At 42.6% G+C, this 18,133-nt stretch overlaps 1 protein-coding gene across 1 annotated transcript in view; it reads right to left on the bottom strand.

The window, feature by feature from the left end:
* Window positions 1-14,630, bottom strand: part of SPAG17 (sperm associated antigen 17) — a 309,464-nt gene extending 294,834 nt beyond the window's left edge. Inside the window, exon 1 of the mRNA XM_009330177.1 lies at window positions 14,457-14,630. Coding sequence (XP_009328452.1) covers window positions 14,457-14,630 — 174 coding nt within the window. The remainder of the gene's footprint in view (window positions 1-14,456) is intronic.
* Window positions 14,631-18,133: the final 3,503 nt, after the last annotated feature.

Genomic DNA, 18,133 nt, shown 5'->3' with positions numbered 1-18,133 from the left:
ATATCCCCTCATTCAAGCCTTTGTCTTTCATCTCAAAGCCTTGGCTGGTCTGTATCTGTGTTTATTTAAAAGACTGTCTCAACATTGGCATTGATGCTCAAAGGACGTCAATGAAGAATGCTGGAAAACTACCCTGGATATATCCCCAAAACACTATCAGTGCAGGAGGGGGTCATGGAGGGTGCTATTGCAGAAAGCAAATAAGTCAGCTGCATATTCCTAGACTAAGGGGAGCCCAGTCCTTCCCCCTTTGTACCACATCATGTAAAAACAAACAGGGAAGATGATCGGTGCTAGAAATGATCGCAGGGAAAACTCCCTTCTCCTTCTCACCTTGTTACCACCCTGTAGCAGCCACAGGATGAACTAGGTCTGGATTTTGCATTTTAATAGTCACTTTGTATTTTATAGACTTGGAAATGTCAAAAAAGAACACCCGCTAGAGAGATCCTTTTTTATGTGTCACAGTTTGTTCATGAACTTGCAACAACTGGCTCCATGTGTTGCTGTATTTGGCATCTCCACAGAGGAGGAGGAATCTCCCTTCAGTCCTCTCCCAGGAGGTGACCTCCATTCTCGAGAAATACAGGGATTAGCTGAGCTAGCAGAGCATGTGCATAACACTGCTGGGGAGAATGGAAAGTGCTGCATGGCTTCAGTGGAGTCCTGTTACATGCACAGCACTGACAACTGCAAAAAGAAAGGAAGAGGCCGAGAGAGCACGAGAGGGACTGAAGCATACAGGGCAGTGTTGTGGCTAGTGAACATCACCTTCATGGTTAAAAAAGGCACTGTGCTTACTGCTTGACCCTCTCAAAGAATTCCTCAGATGCGCCATCTGCTTGGCAATTTTGCACGCTTTCTATGAAAAAGGCAATTCTAAAGAATACTTTCAACAACTCCTAATTGCCAGCCTTTGAGAAAGGAAGTGTTAAAAATACGGATTTCATATTGACTCAGATGAGTGCCAGTGCCTGCTACACCATGGGACTCAAACTTTTCAAAAGGGTATGTCCTGTCTTTTCTACATCTCCTTGTTGGGGAAGAGACCATGTCTCACAGGGGCCATCTGGAGTGCCTCCCGATGCAGAGGCACTGGCACGACACTGCAGCAGTAACAGGAATGACTTACATCTTCTGATCTTCCAGTCAGAAAAGCAATCTTAACCTAAATTAGCAAGAAGATCCCTGAGGATTACTGAAGATAAAGACAGCCTGGATAGATGCTTACATACTTGGTGATTAAGAAAGTTAACAAAAAGAATATACCTACCTGTGCCTGCTTTTCCTAACCAGGCTAGTAAAAAAGTTGATTCAAATTAAAGGAAGGTAATTATTATTATTTTTAGATTGGTTGGCATACAGAATTGGTCTTCTAGGCTTATGAACAGTGTCTTAGCACTGAAAAGAAGGAAAAGAAAGGACACTTTCCTTTCACTGAGAGGAAAAGATGAAGGACAACAAGAAAATTAAGTTGGCCATGTTGATAATGCAGGCAAAATATACTGATGTCAGATACAGTTTATATAGATGCACACACAAGTGCATTAGCACATATAGAAGATATACATCCTAGATTATACACAAAACCAGTAAAATTTCAGTTAGCTAGATTGATTTAACAAATCTAAGAAATCCAATGCAGATTAACATGTTCAGTATTTGTGTTGCTAATGCCAAATGCCCACATACTGTCCGCTGATTGTAAGCAAAATGTAAATAAAAATAAAACACAGAAATTTAAAAAAAAATTACCTTTGGTTAACAAAAATGAAACATAGCTCACACTCTGATATGCTACTAAAGATGTGCCTCTCAGAATGTGGACTTTCCTTGGAGAATGTTTGACCTTGTAGCTGGAATTTCGCAAAAAAAGGACCATCATGAGAAGAATCTCAGTCAAAATGGTCATAAACATCACATCAGGCACCAAAATGTGGAGAGCTCCAAAAACTAAAATCAATGTCTTCCTCTGAAAAGGAGCCAAAAGCCCATGCAATTCCTGGAGAACAAAACTTGGAAAGTAGCCCAAAAAAAGATCTGTTGCAATTAGGGTAGTGTACTGGTAGATGTGGCACAGTCCGGCAGTAGCTGAGTAAAACAGTAACTATGAAAGTTTAAATATCTTAAAGTCAGATCTGCCTAACTTGCAGTCAAGAGTTTTTTAAGTGGATCAGGGAGCTTTCTGAGATACTGGATTTAGTTTCTCAAGTTTTGAAGAACTGGAAGGATTCCAGTGAAATATTAGGAAGCTAGTCTGCTGACATTTTGAAGTGATAAATGGCATAACAGGGGAAGTTATATGTCAGTTAGGGTGATATTGATGCTTGGAAAAAATAACAGTGGGACACAATCAATAAACAGTTAAAGTACAGAAATTCAATGAGTGTTGGTCAATGAGGTTTCATGGAAAAGGGTTTCTATTAAAATAACTTCACATTGTTCGTTGAAAAGATTGTGTTCCTGGTTGACAAAGCTAATCCTGTTAATATAGGGTTCAATTTGTTCAAAATGTGATTTTAAAATATTTTGCATTCTGATTAAAAACTAGGACTGTGCCAAGACACTATTGCACATATTAAACAAATGAGAAACCAGCTAAGTGACTGAAAACTGTATTTGCTAACAGGGATTCTTCACTAAAGAGATGTGTGTTTCTAATGTGGTCCCACAGAGGTCTGCTTTTGGTCTAGCACTGTTGAGTATTTTTACTGATAATCCGAAAACAAGTGTAAAAAGTATTTCTAATTAAGTTAGCTGATCGCACAAGATTTCTGGCATAGTAAATGAGGATGGGAGCATCTGATGGATGTAAAGAAAACTGGGTTATTTGTTAGGCTGAAAACAGTTGAACATATATGTGAATATATCCAAAAACACAGTGCACATACAGCAACAAAAAAGTGCAGATGATGTTTACAAGATGGGAGACCTCAGTCTCAAAAAAAAAAAAAAAGGGAAAGAAAAAAAGTTGTGAAAGGACAGTCGAAGCGTGAGGAGATTGGGAAATATGACCAGGTGAGAAGCACCTGGGGGAATGCACTCAGAAGGGCCACAGAGGAGGCAATGGGTGCCTTGTTCCTCATGAGAAACAGTTTGAGGTAGTGTAACTCTGAATCCCAAGAGGAATGTGCATGGTGGGGCTGGGAAGTGCCCTCAGAGCAGCTGTAGTGAGGCTGTTTCAGGGGGTGTTTTGGAATTACACCTCTGGGGAAACTGCTAAGCTGGGAAAGTTCCTGTGTTGTACAAGGTCACACAGAAATCTCATATCCCTGAAATAAGTTCTTGAACTTGTCTGCTTTGAGCCTCCTTTCTCCTGGTAGGCTGGCAAGAGCTCTGCCTAGGTTGGTTGGGAAGGCAGCTATGAGAATGCCTCCCTTGAGAGACCACAGGCAGTGATAACACCGCCAGGCAATTTCTACCTTGTTATTTCTTTAAGAGGAAAGTGGCCTTTGGATGCAGCTCATGTTTTTAGGGAGAAAGCCTGGAAATTCTAGGGGAAGGAAAGGGTAGCATGAGTTGAGCAAGGATATAGGTTAGGCTGGAAGGCTGGAAAGACTTTGCTTGTGCCTCAAAGAACGTCAGCATGGAAAACATCTCTGTCAGATGTATTTGGTATATGATGCCGTTTGGAAAGCTGTGAAGTAGAGAGATGAGAATTCAGTGTGTCAGCCGCCAGCCACCTTACTCATCCTGGTGACAGGCACTAAAAGGCCAAAAAGGAACAGGCAGATAGACTATGTGGAAAGACTTAGGAGCAATTTTTTTCTTGTGTGTGAATCGCTGTCTCCTCACCTATCACAGAGTAGTTAAAGACCTTTAGACCTAGTGTTACATTTGTGTCACAGTACTGATGCAAAGTAGGCATCATATTTATGAAACAGAAAGGTTCTTTGCTGGCAAAGGCAAGGTAATTCAGTTTCTGATGGGAGACTGTGCTGTAATGGGCTTTTAGGAAGGAAAAGAAGATGATCTTTGTCTGATAACCTGACATGAAGGGCCACGTTTTGAAAGAGACATTGACCTGCCTTTGAAACTTGCATCTGCTGTTCTGCAAGCACAGAGTTGCTGAGGGAGGGTAGAGATTTACTATTTCTATCATTTGATTTCGCAAGCAGAGATACAGCCAGGCCCTTAACGCAAGTCAGTAACAAGTTCACAAACACATAGGCTATACTGCTTGTCTGCACACAAGCTTACCGCGTTTGAATTTTATGGCATTTGGGCTTGTGATTTCAAAATAGATCATACCCTCATACCCTGTGCTTGCACATGGCTCAGGTGGGCAAGTGAAAATTCACAAGCCACTTTTCAAATGTCTTCCAATGTTTGCATTTCATTCTGTCAAATGAACGAGATGAGAATTTGCTGGTAATGGCACAGCTGGCAGAATAGCAGATCCAAATCTGGTAGGATGCTTTGAGTTGCATACTGCTAGCCTGCACTGTGGCCACACAGATGGAACTGACCAGGTAAAGAACAACTCCAACTAACTTCTGGGAAAGGGCTTGTGTCAGATGACAAAAATGGTTGTAAGCATGACAGACCTCCAGATGAGTGAAGAGCCCAAATCTGTTCAGTGTAAAAAGGAGAGATGGAGGAGTGGAAATGCTAACAAGAGCAAAGGGTATCCCTGAATTTGAGCATCAGCATCAGATTAGAAGGTTAACCTAAGGAGATTTTTTTTTACATAGTTCATAATGAATCCACAGGTCACAAAAACATCTGAGGACTGTGTCAATAGTTAAATGAGATTCAAAAGTGGGCATGGTGGAGGAGAATAGTGAAGTTATGTTGGAAAATAATGTTTTTAAAAGCAATAGTATGAGCCCCTTCTCTTCTGTTGGCAGAAACTAAGAATGAGCTTTTCCCGTTATTCCGTTCCACAGACTTGGCTACAGAAAGGACACTAGGGCACATTTCATTCCCATTTGGTCAGATATGACAACTGTCATGTCCCTCCAGAAGTAACTAGAAAAGAAACAGTTTTAACATGCAATGCCCAAATGCCATTTTGTGGGTCCTCAAGATACTCCTTTCTGAAGTCCCCTTTTGCAAACAAGCAGAATTCTTGCTTCTTCTGCTTTAACCGTACTGTTGGGGATGTCATCGTATCCAAGTCTTATCCAAAACTTTCAAAAATTGAACATGATCCACATAACTTTTGTTCGTCATTCCATACTAAACCTTACTACCTTCTTGCCTTTCACAGCAGTTCCCATCAGCCTTTTTGTGGCATAGCTTCAGATGTTGATTTTGTTGACTAAATTCTTCAGGCCTTCCCTGAGATTAGAGTTCTTGTTTTTCCAAAACAGACACAATGCACCCAACACCTCATCAAATAGTCAGCTACCCCTTTGAGTTTATAGCAAATAACAAAGCTTTTTCTGGAAAGCAATCTTGTCATATAAACAGTACTTAAAAACATATGTAAACGTCCTAATACTTTGGAAATGCTTATGAAAGTATCATTAGACTTCTAGTTGCAGAAAGAGCAACACAAAGAAATTGTGAGACCGCTAAACTTCTGATGTGATATAAATCTGTTGCATGCTACATACCAGTGCAATGTCTGCTTAATACTGTGGCCTTATCAAGCCTGTTGACCATTCACATTCTCTGGAAGCCCAGGATGATAGCAAAACATATGCAGACATCTTTTCTGAGTAGCCTGCCAGCCCAAGCATAAAAATCAGACCAGATTAAAAAGTTGCTAGTGCTGATACACACCTGTGTACTATATGCAAGTTCAGAAGAGATCTTTGAGCAAACTATTATCAGAGATGTCACGTCAAGCCTGCAATGGTGGGCCTCCCTAAAGCTGAAGATATGATAAGTTATGGCAGTCTTATCATAGACTCACAGACCCTGCAGCATGACGTGTTTGAAAAGGATGAACCAAGGTCACCAGGAGTGCTAACAGAGCTGTGTAACAAAAAAGACTAAACCAGCTCAACTCTTTATGGGGTGACAGATCAGACTGTCACATGATACGTTGTGCCCAGCAAAGTTGTTATCAAAGAGTTGAGCATCTTTCTATTTGGAAAGTAAAAATAAATTACAATAAACTTATCTTTATTATTATAAACAAATGAACAATGTAAATGCAAATATGTTACAGTGATATGTAGCACAATGTATAACTGGATTTACACTATCTTGATATAAAATGGATTTTAGAAGGATTTCTTGTATGTAATGCTGTTGGATATCAAAAAGAGGAAGAAAATATGGTAAGGGGTCTTTTTCTGTGAGGTGGAGTAAGCCAGAAAGCCTTCTGAAAATGGTCAGAACTTCAGGCAACAGGCTGTGGAATAGAGAAAACTAGTGTAAGACGAGGAAGAAAACGGCTCAATGCAAGGTGGGGAGGAAACAATTTAATGTAGATAACTTTGCCAAGCATGGAAACAGTTTCAGAATAGTTTTGGAAGAGGAACGAAAGATATCTATAACTAACATATTTATCTAAGGTGCCTGTTGCTTGTCTCAAATCTGTTTAGGTATCATAGACTGAAGGTGACTTTCTGTGGATATTGGAAATCGGGGTAGAAAATTAATTTGAAATTGGGAAGAACTAAGAAAATAGTCATGTAGAATATGTCCACCTGAACAAAATGGCAGGTATGCATGTCTGTTTCCAAGAAGATCTGTACTTTCTGACTGCACAGTGTGTCAGACAACACACCGTGAGGGACAGAATTGCTCCTCATGTTCAGTTTCACTCCTGTAGACATTAGCTCATGATGATATAATGTGTTGCCACTTGGTTTCACGTGCACACCAATCTCTCCAGATTTCTTGTGGACTTGGATAGCTTTTGCTATTGTTGTGTTGGCCCCAGTATGGTAGCATCTTGGTGTCACGTGTAGTGTTTAGGCACTTGTACCTGTAGGGTTAGTGAAGCATATTGCTTCCGGAGGATAGAGGAAGAGTAGTATTTCTTGGTGATGAACCTACAGCAGGAAAGACATTTCTCCCCAGAAGACTGACTCGTTGAATGGTCTATTTCTAGCATCCTGAGATAAGGAAGCATAGAACTGGGTGGTGTACCCCAGCTCAACCCTGGGAATTTGAGACTGCAAGTTGCAAGAACAGGGTTTCTTTGCTTAACAGTGCATAAGCGGCTATGCTTTACCCTGTGCTTACATGAGGGAACTTACTTCATGAAGTCTGGGTGACAGCAGCCTGTAGTCTGAAAAAATCTGGTGTAGACTAGTTGTGTTATGTAAGCTGATGTATCTGGTTTGGGTGGCCTGTGGCCAAAGAAAAGGTTATAGGACAAACAGCTGACTCAACAGCGGTGCATTTTCTGTCATCCTTCATGAATATGTTGTCCCTTTTCTTGGCCTTCTGGTGGCACAGAAGCATCGAAAACCTCTCATACAGCTGAAGCGCATTCCATCAGGGCAGTAAAGCAGACAGGCTGCCCATCAGCTGGAGCAAGCCCTGAGCAATCTGATTTGTTCTCACAGCCGACTCTGCTTTGAGCAGGGTCTTGGGCTAGAGACCTCCTTGAGGTTGGCAGGATCCTGTGATTCTAGGTCATGGTCACACCTTTATCAAGGCATCCCAATTTACCACTTTGCAGGTCCTAACTCCTGGGAACACTGACTATGTCCCAATGGCATGTCTGGATGACAGCTGGTATTCCCCAACCCCTAACTAGCCTGGTTTCCTTTGGAACAAGGGAGATGCAGTGTGCTCCAGTAGATCTCCTGGTCTGGGTAATGCAGGAGCTTTAGGGACACAGGAATCTTTTGTGGGGAGAAGCATCCAGAAGTGCTCAGCACCCTCAAAGGATCTTCAGAAAGGCTTCATGAGCAGTCACTGCCTGCTCTGTGCTGTGCACCGTTAACTCCACAGCTGACTCGAGTAAAGGTCATTTGCTGAGGCTGAATCTGTCACTCTCAGCCATACCAGGTCCCCTGGCAGTTCAGCCTGCAAGGCCCCCTGGGAAGCAACCTCCACTGATTTACCAGCAGAAGAAGACAATTGCTACCTGTGAGTGCTTGTGAAGATTAGGAAGGCTTCACACATCAAGTGGGAACTGACAATGTTCTGTTCTTTCATCCAAATGACACTCTTAGGTATCTGAGGCTTATCTCCAGCGCATTTTCTTCTGCCCCTGAGCCCCCCACCCTGGCTTCCTCCCATCCTCTGGCTGCTGAGCTCCAGTGCTCCTGTGGAAAGCTGCAGCCCATTTAAATCAATTCTGACACCCAACACCTCTCTGTTTTCTCAGCCTGCCTGCCCCAAATATTTCCCTCCAGCCCTGACAGAACGGGTATTCACAGGGCAGCTCCAGAATAACAAGTTTCCATTTTTGAGACGGTTGTATGGGGAGCTTTGTGGTGTGGCAGCTGGCCAACGGGTGATCATTTAGCCAGGGGAGCTCACTACTGGGTAGTTAATTTGACATGCAGAACAGAGTGGTAAGGCTCTCTCCAAAGTCCAGTCAGACACTTCTGAGTTCGCAGTATTAAATTATACCTGACATGCAACTCCAAAATATCGGCAATTGAGTGCAAACCTTGACTTCGGTGAGGCTGATCAGCCCAGCAGTGGCTCATTCGCTCCGACACAATCAATTTTCTCCAGCAGACTGTGGGACCATTAGCTGCTTTAGAGAGACATGCAAGTTACACTAGGCTCTCCACAACCTCTGCATCACTAAGCTGGGGAGGAAAAAAAAAAAGATTAAGACTTAGTGGTGACAAAAAGTTGTGATGAAGCATAGATATGAGGCTGGGAAGAGTAGGACCCCTTTTAGTGGTAACAGCCCAGGCCTCTGAATTCACCCCTAGCAAATGTAGGAATGAGAGCATGGTTGCAGAGATGGATTCCCACTTTACACATGCACTTTCTCCATCTCGTTTAGGGCTTGGACTGAATAATCATTATCACCACATGGTAGCTATCAGGGACTAGCTGACACGTTATAAAAGCGTAATGTAGCCAATGTGCATTAGAGTCTTAGCCAGCACCTGAATTGTTTGCCAGAACACTTTTGAGATAGACTGTTCTTGTGGTATTTGTATCACTGGCAAGAAGCAGAAGTAGAGGAAATCTGGAAAACATTTCTCAGGGAAAAAAAAAAAATCTGTGAAGTGTTGCAGAGTCTAGAGGCAGATAGATGGTACTGAAATTCTGATTGTTTATTTAAACGGCTGTGGAGCTTGGGAGTCTTTTGGGCCCTCAGACCAGTATTTCACACTTTCTGATTGTGTTAGCAGTTGTAATTCGTTGGTCCTTTATTTTCCCTGCAACTCTTCGGCCACTCATCTTGCCCAAAGCCTTCATTTTGGCATTTCTATCCCTCTAACTAAGGAAACAGGAGGATTGTGCCTACTGAACTCTGCCGTTTGGAAATAAGGGGAAAAATATTTAGACTACTAATAAAAAATGTATTCTTCTATTTCATGTGGCACTGACCTTTCCTGTTTCAGTGCTGTCCCCAAAGTGCATGCAGCATCCTGAGGTCTTTAGGGAGTATTTGCTATCTGATTAGGCAGTTGCATATTAGGATGACAACTGGAACATAAACCAAAATAGCCATAGAGGAAGCAGAACAGTCCCTTGGGGAGAGATTTCTATTGCCGTTCATATACCTCTTTCACACAGAGCTACTTGTGAGAAGTGCTATGACATGACTACTAGAGCCCTGTGATGGCAAATGGAGAAAAAAACTAACTCCACATAAATGCAGTTGGAATCTGTAGCACCCATTCACCAGAAAACTCTGATATTTCAAAATATTTTGCATCCTGATGGATGGATGACAAAACTATTATGGTTTTCCACCACACCAGAAGTACTGAGACGTCCTGATTGACCTCTGCCTAACATTTCTTACTGAGATGAAGTTTTTCAACAGATCAAAACTGTGGCTTGTTTATGAAAAAGATTAACTGGAATGTTTCCACAGCAAGGGGCAGTTCAGCTGTTTTTCCAAGTCCCCAGGAGGTGTGATGGACCTCCTGAGACCCTGTGTGTCCCCTGCATCCTTTGTGGGCAAGGATCTGACTTGAGCTTCCTCTTGCTGTTGCTCTACCATGATTCTCCCAGGCTTTTTCATTTTGGTGAAAAAATACTTGATTGATTTGAATTGCTTCTCTTACTTTTGGGAATATTTGTATTTTCTCCCCTGCCTGGGCAAAGAGAAACTCGCCAAACATCTCAAGCAAATTTTGTGGAAAAGCTGATGTAAAATCCTTTTAATCAGTTGTGTGGAAAGGAGTGTATTTATCTTGTAAAACCCTGTGGTCAGATAACTTTCTATGAGAAATATGAACCTGGGACTCCTTTGATTCATGCTTGATAAAAAAAGATTTAATATATTTTTGGGTTTTTTTCTTTAATTTTTACTCACTTCATTAGAAATTTACAGTAGAAAATTACATCTTCACAACTTTTGCCTGGAAAACCCAATGGACCACTGGATAATTAGTAAGACTGTGCATTTACAAACATGCAAAGAACCTGAGTAAGTGGGAATGGAAGGAACTTTTAATCAGACTGCTAAAAATGCCATGTGGCAGAATATAAGGATGAAAGAGGGAAGCAAATGCATGAGGCCCAAGGGTAAGAGGATGCCAGGCAAGAATGGTGGTGCATTCAGGCAGGAAATACATGTATTTTGCTAGAAGAGTGTCAAGTGCCATACTAAGAATTCCCACCACTCAGCCTCTCTTAATCCACAGAGCACACACAGCTTGGCCACAGGGTATCCAGTGATTTTGAATGTTTTGTTGTCATCTCCCTGAAAAGCAATCCCTGAAGTCTCCAGCCTCTGCCCCAGGCTTGTGCAGCCACATTTATAGCAGAGTTCATGAGGAGTACTGGAGCAGACACTCATGCCTTTACATGGGGATGTACCCATGGCTTCTTGTACCCATTTTAGGACTTTTCAATAATGTTGTGACCACAGCTGCATTAGTCTGAGGCCAATGTTTCTCGCCGTTGCAGGGAGGCTGCTTCAGAACCAGTCCTTCCTTCTTGTCTCAGACATTTGAATGGTCACCTTCAGCCTTCTCTGTTCACTTCCACAGAGAATATCCCATACCTTGGGATCTTCCAGATGCTATATGAAGCCTGAACAGATCTGGACTTCCCAGCAGGGGACAATTAACAACTCTGGTTGGTAACAGAGCTGTACCTGTAAGGTAAGTAAAGGGTAAGAAAGTGATGTTTGGAACCACCAACCTTGTTTTTCCCCTGTTTTAAGCTGTGGTAGCAGCTAAAAGAGTCATCAGAATGGACCTACTTGTTCTATAATATATTCTCTCAGGATGTGAATTAAATGCCAATGTTGGTGGGAGTTGAGCTCTTGGCTTGCAGGAGAACTGTTTGTGCTACTGTGTCTTACCAGGCCTGCAAAAAAAAATGTTTCAGTGGTCAGAAAACCCAGGAGGGAAACAGGAGCTACCTGTGCCCTAAATGACTGTCTGCAAGTGCCACATGGGTCCCCTGCTGGGTGCTAAGTGACCACCCAAATGCGCACCATGGTCACACCAAATAGTAGCTGAGAAGCTGAGGAGTGCTGTGCTGACATGGCCCTTACCCTATGTGGCTGGAGGCATTCGACACCTACTCTTAAAGCTTTTGTTTCAAGCAGATCACTTTTCTGGGAGATTGCTTTGTCACTGGCAAATATGAGGGGACATGGTACCAAGGGATAGGTCTCTCTTACCTTTTAATTCCCTGCAAAATGCGTAAGTCTGTCAGGTTATGGACCATGGAGGTTAGCAGAAGAGTTGGTGTTCAGATGGTGGTGGAAGAGCTGTCTATTTTCAGATGAAGTGCTCTTAATGAGAGATTTTTGGAGCTAGCTCTTCTCAGTGTTTCCTATCACCTCATGACCAACCACTTTCCTTTTCCTCCCGATTAGTTTAATTTGAACATTAGTGTTTGCACCTTAACCGCCTTAACATTAGTGTTTGCAGCCTTAACCAGTCTGCAGGGAGTGGGGAGAGGACATGCATCTGAGTAAAATGCCAGCAGTGGCTGATGCCATAAATCAGAGGGATTTTAGAATCTGATGACAAACCAAATTCCTGTCAGAAAAGAGCAGAGCTGACCCCTCCCAAACTGTCATCGAAGCCGGGTCATAAAAATCACAGCTGTCACCAAAGCATGACGGGCCTCTGGGGGACATGCCATCCTGGGGACTCATCTGCTGCCTCCACAGCCAAATTCCAAGCCCTCAGGCACATTCCACTTGACATTTTGTCACATCTCTTGCTGGTGCATCTGTTCAGGGGCATTAACTCTTCCTAAATCACTTTATTCCTTTTTTTTCTCAGAAAAAAACAAGGCTATGGGAGATGTACAGGTCTGAGCAGTGATCTGTGGCATGAAACAGAGTCCAAATGTTTAAAAATTGGCAGCCTTCAGGGTAACTAATCCTGTAGGCCATGTTGTTACCGTAATAGCATCAGAAATAAAACCTGTTTTCACGTAAACTTCAAAAAATTATTTTAACTCACATTCATACATCCAAAATTATAAGAAATCTTCCCAGTTGTGTCCCCTTGAGCTTTGGCCACAGACAGAGATCTGTTTCCAAAGGAGATGTGTGAGCATGAAGTCAGACCATGATGGCTATGGTTGACCTGAAATGACTGTGCACTCAGTAGTGGCATGTAAAAGTGAAGACGTTGAGGCACCTTTCTCAAACCAGTTGATGGGGTCCAAGTTCTAAGATGCCTCCATGTGCATGAATGAGAGAAACGTTTCTCTGTTCCACCTGTGCATGAGATAATAGCCAAACTGGGTGACATCAGTCCTAGAGCCAAAAAACTAGCAGTCCTTACAACTAGGATGGGGTAAGTCTTATGACACGGGCATTAAAATTCACAGTTACAGCTTGTCCAGCAGGGATAGCAGCAGAGAGACTGTGTCTCCAGACATCAGAGAGGCTGTAACATACTGAAGAGTCACAGTTGTTTCAGAATGACAAAATTTGAATGCATATGGGCTAAAGGTCTAACTAGTTTCACCGAAGATGGGGAATGACAGACATCTGGCCGAGAAGAACCTGGGGAGTATTTACGGGACTTCTCATGTTACTATTGACAAAACTTCTAAGAGTTTCTAAAAATAATAGGTGATAATTTCTTTACACGCAGTATCCTGCATCCAGGATGAGGTAGCTCAGTACCAACTCTTGTGCTGGACAAGGAGTTAATAACTAACCTAAGGGTCATTGGTAGCCTCAACGCCAGTAATGGCAAAAGTGTATTTGTCACGTGCAAAGAGAATTGCATGAAACAGTACCTTAATTTTTATTTAAAACTTCAAAGGCCATTTCCCAATGCTTGTAAGTATTTCTGACTGGAAAACTTGGAAAAGCTCAGCTAAGCCTGGGAGTCCTTTGTGGATCCCCTACCAGATGAATGCTCACAAGAGATCATCATGTGCATGTGTAAAATGCTATTTTGTTGGGTATGGATGGAAGTATAGCTGAATGGAAATCACCCTGGTTAAAAGGCTGTCTGAAAGCAGTGATTAAATAACAGGCTGTCAGATAAAAAAATAGAGAAAGTAGCAGGTAGTTAATATAACTTCTAAATTAAAAATACATGTATGAGAAGTCAAACAGTTTTTAAAATAAAAGTGACCTGTGTGGCTTTAAAGAGAACATTTAAAAATATATTTGGGGGGAAAAAAAAAAAAGCCTTTCCTGGATACAGGTAGCTTTAACAGCAAAATTGTAAAGTCAGAGATGTTCAGTCCACATTGTATTTCAGTTCTACAGACAAAATAAAGCAGGAGAGTGGGGTTTATTATGTATGATACTATGGATGGAGTAAAAAGTTTGCAGTCTGTAGCAAAGGAAGGTGCAAGACAGAAGCTACTTAAATTAAAGAACAAAGGTTCTTAAGTAGTGAAGGGAACTTCCTGAATCGTACTCTTTTCAGAAATCTTGGGAATCTGGGAAAATTTGAAAGAGTCTTACTTTTGCTCTGGGGGTTAACAAAGGATAGAGCCATGGGGAAATCTTAAGACCACAACTGCCCTTTCAGTTTCCAGCATGAGAGCCCACAGTTTGCAAAGCAACAGCTCAAAGTCACATGCGTCGAAGTTCTCAGTAAAAAAATGATCTCCCTTTGCCCTCAGTGTGCTGAAAACCCCTTCAGTTCTGTATAACTCTCTAAATGAGCAACAGCTGAAAGCAAATACAGTTCATCAGGATTTCCTTTAGTCCCCTGCAGGTATCAGAAGGGAGGTTTTTTGTGGTGTTCGGCTGACCAGACATGTTCTGGTGTGCTTTCTGGCTTTTGGGGAAAGAAGTAACATTTGTTTTCTTGCTTTACTTTTTGCTGAGGCCTGAGAAATCACCTAAAGTCAAAGACAGCTCTCTGAGTGGGAGCTGATCTGTGCTCCAAAGCGCTTCTGCTGTAGATGCCTGGAGATATCCTGTGCCACTTTGTTGAAGGTCACAGTCCCTGACTTACTTGAGGTGTAGATTGGGCTTCCCCAAGGTCACACTTGCATAGTCTTGGAGGGGGTTTCACCTTCTTCTGCAGTACGGAGTGCACCTTGTTTGCAGGGCTGTCGGTTGTGTTCATGGATCGCTTCCCTGCTCCTGCAGGGACATGGGCACCGGGCTTGTTGGAGGCTGCTGCCATGCCTTGCCCTTGGCTTTGGTCAGGCTTTGGTCTTGGAACTTAATGTAAAAGCAGCTGGGCAACATGTGTATCACAAGTCAGTGATACACAGGAGGTCTCTGCAGACAGCCTGGTGGGCCCTTCTTCCCTGTTTTTCTCTGAAAATACTTTCAAGAGTAATTTGAGACGGTTCTGAACAGTTACTAAAATTAAACATTTTAAGGTCCACAGACCAGGTACATTTTACCAGAGAGCTTAAAAGAGACTTGCTGAAGAGCACTCTGAGCTATTCCTGTTGATATTTCACATGTCGTGGAACACTGAGACAGTTCCAGATGACTGGAATAAAAGTTAGTTGTTGTTCCTGTGTTCAAGAGGATAAATGGGATTGCTCAAGCAAACACAGGCACATTAGCCTGGCATCAATCCCAGGGAAAATTATAGAAAGACTCATAGGAGGCATGACTGGTAAAGAATTAAAGGATACTGATGCAATTAAAGACCATTGGTGCAATAATATGGAAAGCAGATCCTGTTGGAAAAAATTAAGGTCTCTTTTTAGAGAGTGATTACAACGTGACTGATAAAAGTATGTTTGCTGGCCAAAGCACTTGATTTTGTGCGATGAGTTTCTGATGTAAGCTTCAGCTTGTACAAACGTCTAGGCTGTGTTTGTTGGTGAAGAATCTTCCACTTAACCTTTTTTTTTCTTTCCTTCCTTTTTTTTTTTTTTTTTAATGGGAGCTTGTTTTATATAGGTTTTTTCCCATTTGGAGAATTGAAACCGTATGTTTTGGTTTTGGTGTATATTGAAATATTTCAGTTTGCTAAAAGGAAGCAAAGCTATATTTGCCCATGATACTGCAAAGTCTAATCACAAATGGAGGTGTAATATGCTTATGTATTTTGCTATTCCATCCTAGGGGTAGGCTTTTCAGTGGGGTTACATCTCCATGAAAAGTTCTTGTGTCCATCCTGGACTGACCACAGCTCTGTCTGAAATCCCATTCTTTGTGGGGAAACCATGAGGACTCTCAGTGTCTACCTGGACAAATTCAAGTATATCAATCTACAACCAAATCACGCAGACCATGGATTCACTCAGCGGGCCTCTGGAGTTAGAACAGCAAATCTAAAGAAGTAATCAATAGCTCTGAAAGCTCCAGATCTCTGAAGTTGGAGCCTAAACCTAACTCTACCAAATGGAAAGAAGAAAGACAGGGCTTACCAGGAATTTTCCCCAGTAGCACCTTATCTGCTAAGCCTTCTGCTGCAAAAGCTTCTTTTGAGAGCAGCTGGTTCACTTGACCAATGCAAAAGTGAGACTAGTTGCACTACCACTGTGAGTTATGACAGCAGTGCACAATGCTTCTGAGAATTTATAACATCATCTTTGCTTGCACCACAGTTTTGTACTGGCTCAGGCAGCCTCTACCCTGCATTGCTCTGGAGGTCTCACCTCTGGCAGCACATGCTGTGTGGTGGATGGGTCAGAGTACTACGGTCCTACATAGCACAGTGGAAGGAGATCAGTGCAGGCAGCCTTCCACATTAGCTTGAAGTTTGGTCTTTAATTCCCTTACATTTTGTTGCTTTCAAAGGGAAAAAGAAGTCTTCGTTCCTCTTCTTCCTCATTCCTCTGCTTGTCACCTCTGTGGCTTAGCAACCCCCAGCAGTTCTTCCTTCCCTGTTCCCTAAGGTTCCTCCTTCCCAGACTGTCCTTCCCCTTTTTCTCTCTTCCTTTGGTCCCTTTCATTTTCTTTCCTAGCCACCCCTTGTCCCCAGCCTTTCTACCTCACAGATTCCCAGCTGGCAGCTTTCCACATTCCTCATCCTTGCTCCTGCTAGCCACTGAGTTTTAACCTCTTGGAAACAATCTCTTCTCCCCCGTATCCTTTAACCCATTGCATCTGGAAGCTGGTGCTGACACAGCTGCAGCGGCAGAAGGGACCGCTAGCAAACTGCCCACTCCCATGGCTACCACTGCAGCCTCACAGCTGTTACTTCGCTTCCCAGCTTCCAGGTTAAAGGGTGGCTTTTTTCTTTTTTGGGAGTAGGATGGGGGTACTTTGAATTTTGCACCAATTGCCATTCATTGGTTATTCCTGAACTGTTCCAATACAAAAGGAAAGGAAATCAAATGCAACTGTGTTGATCCGGGATTTGCCACTTTTATCCTTCAAAAGAAATTTAAGAAGTTGCACGCATGTGGCAATTAAGAACCATCACAGAAAGGGATAGCATGTTACATAGTAAATATTGACAGATATGCAGCAGATATCTGTCCCACTCCTTGCTTTTGCTCTCTCTCTTCCTCTCTTCATTCTTCTATCTCAACAGCCAGCCCTGTTTCTGCTTTCTTCCATCTGGCAGCTCTCAGAATAATCTCACCCACCTGTTAAATGAGAGAACGTCAAGTTAAATTTACAGCAGGGCCTGGAAACAGGATGCTACAGAAAAGTATTTTAATTAAAATCCTCTAATTGAATGCATGCTTCCTTGTGAAAAGGGAGCTGCCAAGAAGGGCCTGATGTCACCACCTCTACCCCCATTTGCCACGAAAGGAGGGCAATTGAAACCAGCTCTCAAGGTGGAAAGAGGAAAGGGCATTTCCAGGGAGTTTTCCAGGGTCACCTTTGCAACGCCGTTAGATGGTTCATGGGAGGTTTGCCCCTTTACCAGAATCAGAGCAGAAGATGGTACGACAGCTCTGCTACTCTGCTCAGGCATTGCAGAGTAACAAGCTGCCACATGTGTGTAAGGACAGGGTACATCTATGTGAAACCTGAACTCTGGATAGAAATCTGACAAATATAAAGCTTGCCTCTGACGTGGAGATCACCATCGTGCAAACTCTCCTGGGAATGCTTCACGTTCCGCTTTGCTAGGCTATCAAGCGGGTTTTTAAGACCTGGTTTACTACAGTTGCTGGAATAGATGCATGAATGGAGAGCAACATTTTGAGACGGAAAGCAAGATGGAAAAAAACAGCAAGAGACAAATGTCTGGGGTTCCTGTTTGGAGAGTCTGGATGACCATGTCTGATGCTTGTGGATGGAGCACTGGACCCCCACCTGGACACACTGTCAGCCTGAGACCTGCTGCAGAATATCAAATGCAGCATTAATATGTTAAACTGTAATTGTCCGGTAACTGCACAGTGCTTGGAGAGAGGAATAACAGACTGGGTATGTTCAAACAAACAAGAGCAGGAGCCAGGAGGAAGTATTTGGGGAGAAGAGGGAATTAGCAAGTGCTGTAGAACTGCGTCACTGCAATGTAACTCTAACTCTTCTAAATACTACGCAAATCCATCGACACTATATACTTCCTGTAAGCATGAAACCTCTGACTTTTCTTTCCTTGTTAGACAGTAGTTAACTGTTATGAAAAGAGAGTTACAGAGAATAAAATGCACAGTACATGCCTCTAACTAAAGACTTAGTAATATTACTAACAATTCATGACATTCTGCAATATTTACAGGTTTTTCCATTAAGTTGCCCACAACACGTGGAGGGGAA

Source organism: Pygoscelis adeliae, unplaced genomic scaffold (assembly GCF_000699105.1).
Source record: "Pygoscelis adeliae isolate BGI_AS28 unplaced genomic scaffold, ASM69910v1 Scaffold120, whole genome shotgun sequence".
Taxonomy (NCBI): Eukaryota; Metazoa; Chordata; class Aves; order Sphenisciformes; family Spheniscidae; genus Pygoscelis; species Pygoscelis adeliae.
This window is presented reverse-complemented; position numbering and strand designations above follow the sequence as displayed.